Below are 11,062 nucleotides of genomic sequence, written 5' to 3' on the forward strand. Positions count from 1 at the left end.
TCCTTTCATATTTTGACTCCTCTTTTTACCCAATATCAATAGGATTCTCTCTCTCTCTCTCTCTCTCTCTCTCTCTCTCTCTCTCTCTCTCTCTCTCTCGTGCTTATTGCGCAAAAATTTAACACAGCACAGCTTGCAGATATTTCTAGGTGTCCATATGGAAGCATTTTTTCTACTGTGTTCATTACGTTTAGGTGATTAAGGTACACCGTCTTTGCAAATGATGGCTGTAGTTTCTCAGTCAGTGTATAACTTTGGCTTAAAAGTACTAAAAGTAATACTATGTTAACCTCAATCATGAATGACTTTTTAACTATCATATATGAAAGATTTGATTTGGGCTGCCAGTTTATCTGTCACTAAAGTTAATCTGGCTCTTTTAGGGTGTTGTAAGGTAAATGCATCTTTTGCTGATGTCCACTTGTCTAGAAGTGCTAAGAGTTTGACAAATGATTGTACCAGTGCACTTTAAGCTGTTTAGGTTTTAGTTACCTACTATCAAAAACCAAAATCTTACTCCAGAAACAAAACAGATTTTCGAGGGAAATGGTCAGGACACCAGTGGCAGAGGTGCTATCCTCAGTTTCCACCCACTTAAGTTCATTTGACTCCTGAGGCTTTTTTGTACCTAGTATATCTTTAGAACATAAGATTTTCAGGTAGTAGATCTTCAGGGATAGTGTACAATGAGTGTACAGGACAAAAATACTCTGACCCAGCTCATAGTTGCTATAATTTAGTAATGGACATCAGAAAAATGTAAAAATTTGGATTAATTTCCAGTTATCTGGATACATTATGCCTTTTTTTTTTTTTTTTTTTTTTTTTTTTTTTTTTTTTTGCATGTGGTGCATAATCAGAAGTAATATGTTGCCAGGCTTTGAAAAAGTTGTAATGCTTTAAATATCGTAAAATCCTTTTTAACTGCTGGAAAGGATTGCTGCTCTTTATGACAAATTTTAAACTTCTCAAACTGTCCACCTCGCCTTGGAACTTTCTGGTAGACAGTAACTTGAAATGGCCAGATATCCTCCTTTGTCCTGCTCTGATCACTCATTGATTAGAATCTTGAAACCCGTAAGTTGATATGCTACCAATATAAGACTGAATCACAAAGTACCCTTATTAATTTGGAGTCTCACAAATTCTTGTTATCAGGCTGTCAGAAGAGACTTCAGGCTTATGAGTGATTCAGCTACACACTGAACAAAGTCACCAAAGTTCTGGCTTTTATAATTTTTATGTACATCCTTGAGATAAAATTTTCTGCACATAATTGTAATTTACAATGTCACAACATCAGTCAGCTTGCAGCATTCACTGACTTAAGAGTTTAGATATGCCTTAATTATCAGTCTCTTCTCTTAGGCATGCTTTAGAATTATTTTGCTTATATAAAGACAGACAGAAAAAGCAAGTCTCACAAAGAGAGACATAGATTTCATAAATCCTATCATGAGGTGCTTTGTTAAGACTTGAGATGTATCTCAGATTGTATTTTAAAAGAGTTACCTCAGTGTTAGATGAAATATTATGGAGGAAATAATCATTTCAAGATAACTGCTTGGAAGTTGATTTTCCTCAGCTTAATATCACCTCAACACATCTCTTCCTTGGAGAGTTTCAGTGGTCTCACATACTTGTATTTCTTATGATATGTATATCTGTTCATGTATTTTTTCACATGGCTATGATGGTAAAGTGTATTTTGTGAGTTTGGAAGGATGTTCAGAAGACCTTTTTATATCCACAGGTGCATGTAGTACAGTGTCATCCAGAGGTGGAAGGAGCATCATCATTAATTCAGATGAGTTTGGGTCCTCCAGTTGCTCCCTTGCTTACAGGCTCAGAGTACTCAGCTCTCACTCCTGGCCCTCCACCTTCTGCTCCTCCTCCACCACCTGCAGCAGCTACAGCTCAGTAATGATTTTAGGAAGACAGTTTTGAAGGTTTATATAACAGAAAAACAGATGAAAAACTGAAGTGCTTCACATGGAAGTGTTCAAATGCTGTGATCCACAGTACATACTTCAGTACACAAAATTTATATGTCCACAGAGTTTTGTATAAAGTATTTCTTTAAATAGAGGATGGTTGTGGGAAAAAATTCCCAGTAGGGAATTTTTTATAATATCCTTCATTGCTTCTACAGAATTCAGTGAGAAATTTCTACTGTAGGGAAGAATAAGTACAATTTATAAGTGAACATCTCTAGTGCTATGACTTAAACTTCATTTATGATAAACAAAGACAAATTATAGACTTGTCATTTCAGTCATCAGCATCAACTCTTACAAAAATTGTGTTAGTATTCTGTCATATTGTGAGTAGACTTTTGGTGCTGTATTTGAAAGTTTTTGATGGTTATCTGCTCATGATCCAGCAGAGAACATAATGCTATGCACTTTACCTGGTGTGACATCATTTTAGTGCATTGAAACAGCACATGTAAAATGTACTCAATTACTGGCTTTAGAAATATAAGACTATACTTTATGTGGTGTATGTTCACACCACTGGAAATGTTGGATGCTAAAGTTATGGATTTGCTATTGTTTCCCAGGCAAACTGAATCTCTCTTTAGGAGGCTGCCAATTTTTGAATGGGAAATATTTAGGGGCGTTGTAATTTGGAAATGTCTGAAAATTCACATGAATCCTGAGTCTGCATTATTCAGGAAGGTGATACAGTTTAAGCTCACAGCTCAGCCCGACTTAGGTTTGGTCCCATGGCCCAACAGCTTTATTAGTGTTATTCACAATGTTATTTAAAGAGTCAATGATTCACTTTAAAGTGTGAGACTTTCAGCCTGTTTGAGGTTCTACTTTATAAAAAGTGGGAGGTGGCTTTTTTTCTACATGAAACAGAACTGTAAGCTGAAATGCTTTATTTATAAAGATAATCTGTGATGTGTGAAAAGAAATGGAAAAAATTAATACATCTTGGGTATGTGAACACCTGTATAAGGATGCTATGAATGACAAGTAGATGCAATGAATTATGTAGAACACTTTAATTTTGATATTTTTTCTTTTAAAACAATGTCTAGATTTTATGTGAATGACTTGAAATACGTTATGCAAATAAGCATGTCAAGCGTTAGTGGGCATTTAGACTGTCAACGTAATTATTTCAGTATTTTTTGGATAATGGGAATTGCTACTACCCCCAGAATCTCATGGTAGTATATAAGTTGTACAGCAATAACCATTGATGCTTCAGGAAATGTGTATTTAAGCATCATGAAATAGATAAGGCAAGAACTTCAGAAACACATTTCATATTTGATTCTCAGAAGTCTGAAATTTTTATGTACTGCTGCAGAATATTATGATCTTATGTGTTCATCTAAGGACTCTTACAAAATTACTGTGCATTAAAAAATTTCCTTAATTATACCTCATGGAAGAGTGTTGGTCCTATCTGTTATCATGTGAGAGAGGAAACTCACTACAATATACCTCCTGTGAAGATGTGTGTGCAGTGAAACACATACAGTTGATGAGCTGTGGGGTGGTGTGCATCTGTCTTTTGTATACATACAAGATATGCCAACCAACACAGTAGTTGTACTCTTATCAAAAGTATTGATCTTGGCAGTATCTCTTTGAAACAGTATTGATAAACTAAGGATTGTTTCATGTAATAACTGTTTTAGATGAAACATGTAAGGTTTATAACATTATTTCATACCAAAATACTGAGATCAGAACATTTGATAAGGTTGCTGCTGTGGTGTTGGTGTACGATAAGTACAAGTGTTTCATATGTTAATTGTGCTTTCGTGGTAGCTATGCTTAATAGCTCTCAGGTAATACAATCCCTTTTTCTAAACAAATGTCTTGTATGATCATATTGTAAACTCTGTTTTGCTAAGTAATAATATCTATGTTCATGAGACAGTACACTTGGTTCATGCTGGTAGGTGTTATTGCTACTGTCAGAGAAAACTATATTCAACAGTGCTTGAGAATAGTGGTGCTTTTTTTCATACACATTCCAAAATTTCTGAACTCTCCAGAAAACTCAGGAATATATGATTCTACAGTTATATTACTTATTTAGGTTATACATATGTGGCCAAATCTAATGCATCCAGAGATGTTCTTTTAACTAATAGTTTGATAATTGTCAGTGTTTGTGTCCGCATTTCTTATTTAAGTATCATATATCAGCAAAACTTTTCACATATAGGCCAGTGGATAGACCATAGATTATGATTTTAATGCACTGTAATTCAAATAATTTTGTTATTGATAATCCATATTCAAACAGAGTAAGATGAGTTTTTCATTGTTTTTGCTTTGTGTTGTTTAATAGAATGGACTAGATCATGTATAAGCTACTACATCAGAATTTTGCCGTACGTTTTATCATACATTGTAAAAGAAAATTCATCCTCTATGATACTAATGTCTCCGTCAAACAATTTATAACTGGTTGCTATTCCCTTAATGGTATGTAATTTTTTCTGTAAAAAATATGTGCTGCTGGAAATTACTGTGGATGTATGATGTTATAATCTTCATTCAGATGCAACACATTGACTTATAAAGTATTGGCTAGGGAAAATCCTTATGTGTTTATTAGTTTTACATGATCTTTCATTGTCATCTGTCTGCCAATGTGATAGAATTAAATATGTTAACAGCAGGATACAGAAGTTTTTAAACTTCCTGTGGACTATGGTTTCACTACATATCGGCATTTAGATGTATTTGAGATGGCCACTGATGTATGAATATAAGTTGAAAAAATATTACATTTCTATTCTTGTTTCAGCATATATAAAGAATTAATCCATTTGACTGTAAGTAAAATTAATTATATGATATGAAATAGAAATGAGTTCTGGGATTTTGGTTCTTATAGCTGTCTAAGAACATCATCTGTGCCAGGTGTGCAAGATCTGTTCCTTTGTTGCCTTAGGGCTACACCTGAAAGGTTGGCTGGAATGTGAACATATTTATCATACATTCAGCACTTTAGGCCAGATTTTTGCAACTACAGTGGAGTAAGTTGAATTTACATCCTCTTGTTTCCTAAGAGTCAACTTTGTCCCAAAAACTTTAAAAGTGTGTCATATGAATAATAGATACTGAGTGTGCTAAAATGATTGAATGGAGGCCAGCACAACCTTTAAGGATGTAGCTTTTACTTTGTCCTAGTGATCACACAAGTATTTTAGTGGTTCATACCTGGAGGTTGATATTCATGTAATGCATTAATGACTACGAAGATTGTATATGTAATATTTAACAGAAGTATAAATGTTTAATTATAAACAGGTGTTTAGTAAAAAGAAGTTATGATTTATTTTACTGTAGCATGATAGGATAATGTGCCAAATTATCAGATATGTATGTGCCATTATGGTGCCATTTCCCAAACTGATGAAGGAGTAAGTCACAATTTTAAAATCATTTATTATTTTCAGTGAACAGCTTTGATCCTCATTTACTCACAAATTTGTTGTGTGCTCTCAAGAAATTGGGCAGTTAAGTATTAGAGCTTGACATGTTCCTACTTGAAGGATGTAACAAAACTTTTCTTTTTTTCTGTTTCTGTTTGTACCTTAATCACCATTTACCATTCTGCAGCAGGATAATCGGATAATCCTTGTAGTTTTCTCATAACATTTCCTTGTACTCAGTACTGTTAGCACTTCTCTTAAAGCACTTTAGATTTGTCCTTCTGCAGTTTCTTATGTCTTCAGTCTTTCAGCAAAACCATATGTTGGTGGGAATGGTTTTTTTATTTCCTTTATTCGAGTGTTTGCATGATTTTCAGAAAGCTTTACTTTCAAGGGGTCATTAGGATGGTAGTGCTTAATATGAAGTGTAAAATTTTGCTCCTTTAAATCTATGATTCATTATTAGATTTATTTTGATTATGACTGCTTGTACAATATGTAAATCTTCAATTTCTAACAGAAAGGTATGCAGCATCCTTGATTTACCTAGCCAAGTGTTTGAGTAAGAGTATCAGTTTACTGAATTGTATGTAATTTTTTTATTTTTTCAAAGTTGATACTGAGTAAGGTGTTTGGGTAAAGTTATGGTTGAAAATAGTTTATTGACTCGTGTTCATTCCTACTTGAGAGCCTTTTATGTAAATAGTACAATTATACTTTATTGCTATGAATTTCTACTTTCAGTTATTTGGTGCTATGTTGTTGTTTATTTACAAGTGTATGGGCATAATGACCCGGGTAAGTAGGATTACTTTTAGATGTTAAGGATAGACGTACGTCTGTAATTGTGATGTATAATTTTTTACTAGATAGGTGCTCTAGAAATCCTTCAGTAGGCTTCCGATAAATGTTAGTAGATTTGAAAGACTATTGTTTGACAACATTCCATTACCAGAATATTATAATATGTTGGAAATTTAAAATTCTATACTTTCACGTTCTACAGTGAGCAAGTTAGTTTAAATGTAAAAAGGCAGGGAAGTTATTTATACAGCTTATCCTTCGAGGAATTTTTCTATACAAAAATTTTTTGGGGCACTTCCAAAGGCTTAAGTTGAGGACACTTACTTGAAGTAAACTTTGTCGATATTTTTTTTTATCAGGATCTATTATGTATACTATTTTCCACATTCAGAGCAAATTGGTTCTTGTTAAACATCATAACTAACAGGAATCACTTACCTCAACATTAAATTTTTTGACCAAGAACCTTCTCAAGCATTTCTTTTTTTTCAAGTGAACTCCCCAATGCAATATAGGGCTTTCATTGCTACTGGAATATCTTTATTATCCAAGATCTCAGGTTTTGATATTTGTGTTAAGTGTACATACTGCATTTCATGATTAAAGCATGAAAAAGAGAAAAAGTACGCATTTAAAAGAGAGTGTTATCTAGGATAATGAAGATTGTTTATTTATATGGGCCCTCTTATTTCTCCTACATGTTCTTTTTTTTTTAGATATATGGTCTTTAATTTAGAACTGAAGTGGAATTTAGTGGTTTATATCATGTGCCCAAAATCTTTTTTCACAACTATGAACAATTGTGCTATGGAGTTGTACCTCTTGATTCAGGGAAGAGATTTTCCATTAAAGAAATCTCTTATAAAGTTGAAAATTTCTCCCTTTTTTACATATGAACGATAACCTTTTATATCTCATGAATACAGTTTCAGTATTCCTCAGTTTTTGTTATATTGGTTTGATGTTATGCTGTGCAGTTGTATGGGATGAACTTAGATACCAATTTATTACATGTCAACTAGAGTCAAGAATACTTTTTAATTTGATCTTGAAATAAAAAGTGGAATGCTATAATGCATATTTATATATTTACACATGCTGTATACAGAAAACATATATTTCATATACATATATTTTTATTAGCAGCAGAACAGGAAATATGTACAAATGCAACTTTAAGACCCTGGTAAAACCAGTCACTCCAGATGATATGAATTGTAATTACAATGGTTACTGATGACTGATCTTGTAATTAGAATACCTCAGAGTTTACCATGGTGCTATGAAAATGATCGTTTACCATAAAATTCAATAAAATGTGTGTACTGCATTAAACTAGAATTGTTGATGATAATATATGGAATCTCAGATATTCCATGGGAGACTGCATTATGTAAACAGATGAGAGTATTATGCTTTGAAAATGCTGTAAAATAAAGTCTTGGTTTAACTTGTGATGAATGTATATCTTATCTATATAGCAGATACATGAATGAAAGATCAATTCATTATGAGTGAAAGAAAAATTGCTGTTTTGAACTACCTGAAAAGTTTTAAAGAGTTGAGTAAAATTTTTCAAACTTTCTTTCACAGTAGGAATAAATTGATATACACTGACTGTAAAATACTGATATCTATTTCATTCAAACTTAATCATAAAATCATGTTTTTCATAATCGTTTGTGCCAATCAGTTATCTTTTCATCAATTTTATGCTTTGCTAAATCAATCAGCAACTCTCATGTTCCAGAATAAAGGCCAGCAAAATGTTTTTAACAAGTGACTGATGTAGACTGATATATATTAATATTTATTTGTATGAATGGCACAATCTTCATTTCTTCATATATATTACACCTGTAAATACCTGATGTTAGTGATAATTTTTTTTCTAGTTAATTTTGTGAATTATATCACATATTTATTACTGTATAGCATATTATATGCTCTTTACTTATACCTACCAAGATTGTTATTGGCCAGGTATATTCATCTTTGAATACATGTTCACATTCTTTGTTTATTTGTTATCATGAGATGTACTGTTTTTGGAATCTCATAGTTGATGACATAGGTAAAAATAATTGTTAATTATTTTTAGTGCCATTTTATTGCTCTAATAATATTCTTGGATTTGACTTCCCTTGTGGTGAAAGTTAAATGACATTTGATTTTCACATGGTAATCTGTTGATAGTGAGAACAGTTGTGTATTGACCAGTCATGAAGATGGTCTTATTGTATTAAGGTATTCCATTTGCTCTATCAAGTCTGTTACACCATGCTTTCAATTTTGTTAAAGATTTCCATTCCAATTATTTTTTTTTCCTTTTTTTATGTGATGGTGCTGTTTACAAGTGTGTTTTTCCTTGTTTAACTGCCTGACAGACTTTCATTTGGCTGAGTCCAGTTTTTGAATACAAGAAAAGGTTAATTTCCAGATTATGTGACTCATGTGGTTACAAAAAACTATACAGGAAAGTATAAGACAGAAAAAACATTCCACACCAAATGAAGTGACAGTATGATACCGATATTATTTTTTCTCATTTAAATTTCTTCGGTGCCCTGTGAATGGCTCTGCATCATAGTAGTGGTAAGCAGCAGATCTTGTCTGCCTGTACTCTGTATCTTATCACAAAATTTTGAGAACCTGGTGACTTATAAATGGTGCACACAAAAGACAATAAAAAGAAATTTGTACATAATTAAGTTTTTATCCTGTTAACTTTCAAATTAGAAGCAGTATAAATTTATATGTATTTAGTATATATACTGAGTATTTCTGAAGGTGGTAAAACTAAAACAAGCATGGAAATCAATGCTTCTCACACTATTTCAACTATTCAGAAACTGGTCTTTACACCTATTTGGCAAAGATAAGTGTACAGACAATAGAATAGTGGTTTCCTTTTTGAAAATACAAAAAATATGATGTATCAGTAACCATGTCTTACAGTTTTATTTGTTAGTTCTTTTTGTATATTGTGGCCAACATGGCATAGGCAAAAGTATGCCTCAATCATGGCCATCTCACATGGTTGGTAAAATAAGACTATCGGAAGGTAGAATGAAGGAAGGATTAATCTGAGGTCCCCTTTTTTATCGACCTGACTCTTAAAGATGAAAACGTTATAAAAAGGGAAGGACAAAAGACTGCAGAGAATGCCACTGCTTCACTATTCAAGGAAAGATTGAGGTGCCATAACAGTAAATCCCCATGTGGCTGGTCTCCACAAAGAAGTTATGGGAAGCAGCAGTCAAAGGGTGCCATGGGTCCAATTCACAGGGGCTGGGGCACACACAAAGCTTTTAAGAGCAGTGGCTAAATTGATCCAAGAGAGAGAGAGAGGAGTAACTTTGCATTACTGGGAAGAATGGTTGAAAAGAGGTGACAGACAGAGCTGATGAGGTGTAAGTCTTTGATTCCCCTGCAACTAAGAAGGATGTCGAAGAAGAGCCACCCCAGTTGTACGCACACTGCTCCATACCGGGGCATATGAAAAACCCCTGATAATGCTGCTTTCAAGAAAAAATCATAGCATGTAAACAACATTTTCAGGTATTGTATAGCAGATTTTGTAATGTTAGTTATGTATGGTTTCCTGGGTAGCGTGAACGGGTTATACCTAACATGTTTATTTAACTGCAGACTTAAACTGAGATGGTTCATAATATAATACAGTACATTAGTAAAAAACTGGTGAAATTTAGGTAAAGATACACAAAGAAATAGCACTTTGCCACTGTTGAATCTAGCTTCTTAATTCCATGATGTACAGGATGGGATTAAGTGGGGAAATATGTTCAGTGCAGAACAATAAGCACTTAGGAGTGAGGAGGGGAAAGCGAGTATAGTGTTTTGAGTGAAATTGGTGGTGAAAGAGTGAATATGGCTGAGGACTGAAGAAACATGGTAGGCGAGAGGACAAAAACTTGAGACACCACTGTATACAGGGTAACAGGAACATACTCCAACAAGGACAGGACTATCACAGTTAATGTAAAACAGGAAATAAAAGTACTGTCTGCTTGAATTATAGGTTCAAACTGTGTTATGACATTCACATGACAACAAACAGTTATCTAAAGAAAATTTCTTTATTCATACAGTTATATTACTATATCATTGCTTATTTTACTCTCCAAGATTTTTAGATACCATGATTAACTTTTTCAAATTTCACATTGGATATGCACGGTGAAGACGAGCAATGAGAGATTATTTTGCAGAGAATGAGCTGAATTTCAGCACTGTAGCAAAAAAGAACAAGTGGTGTCTAACAAAAAGCCTCTTAAAATATCAGCTATTCAGAGATCATTTTGCCCTTTGGCACCCAAATTAGTTCAGGATTGGAGCTAAATGAGGAAATTTGATAAAGAATCATCCATATCTCATTTCTGATATGTTCGTGTTCATTTCATCCTATAATTTCTAAGGAGAATATGCGAAAAATTTACAGACTGCTAAAGCTAAATTATGACAATATCACATGAAGAACTAAAACAAAAAAACTTCTACTTCATAGTGCCAGACTGAAAATTGAATTTCTTTTTGTCAAATCAACAATTGTTTTGGCGGTGCAATTACGATTCTACGGTGTTTCACCTCATATAGACAGAGTAATTATTATTAAGTACAAGAAACATGGGGATAATTGCCCAGAGAAAATAGCAGCTGAATCCCACAGATATGACCCAGATAGTAAAAGTTTCAGAGAATCGTTGTGGTCACTAATGGAATATGTAGAACATATGAGTAATCAAGCAAAATCTTGAAAGTTAAACTATGATTTGACATAAGATGACTTTCATACCAAAGGATGTCATTTTCATGATCCGTCGA

At 33.3% G+C, this 11,062-nt stretch overlaps 1 protein-coding gene across 1 annotated transcript in view; it reads left to right on the forward strand.

Moving 5' to 3' along the window:
• Nucleotides 1-8,924, forward strand: part of LOC139751292 (uncharacterized) — a 99,859-nt gene extending 90,935 nt beyond the window's left edge. Inside the window, exon 11 of the mRNA XM_071666618.1 lies at nt 1,754-8,924. Within this exon, the coding sequence (XP_071522719.1) occupies nt 1,754-1,924 (171 nt within the window). The 3' untranslated portion in view covers nt 1,925-8,924. The remainder of the gene's footprint in view (nt 1-1,753) is intronic.
• The last annotated feature ends 2,138 nt before the right edge of the window (nt 8,925-11,062 follow it).

The sequence above is a fragment of the Panulirus ornatus genome, chromosome 11 (genome assembly GCF_036320965.1).
Source record: "Panulirus ornatus isolate Po-2019 chromosome 11, ASM3632096v1, whole genome shotgun sequence".
In the NCBI taxonomy this organism is placed as follows: domain Eukaryota; kingdom Metazoa; phylum Arthropoda; class Malacostraca; order Decapoda; family Palinuridae; genus Panulirus; species Panulirus ornatus.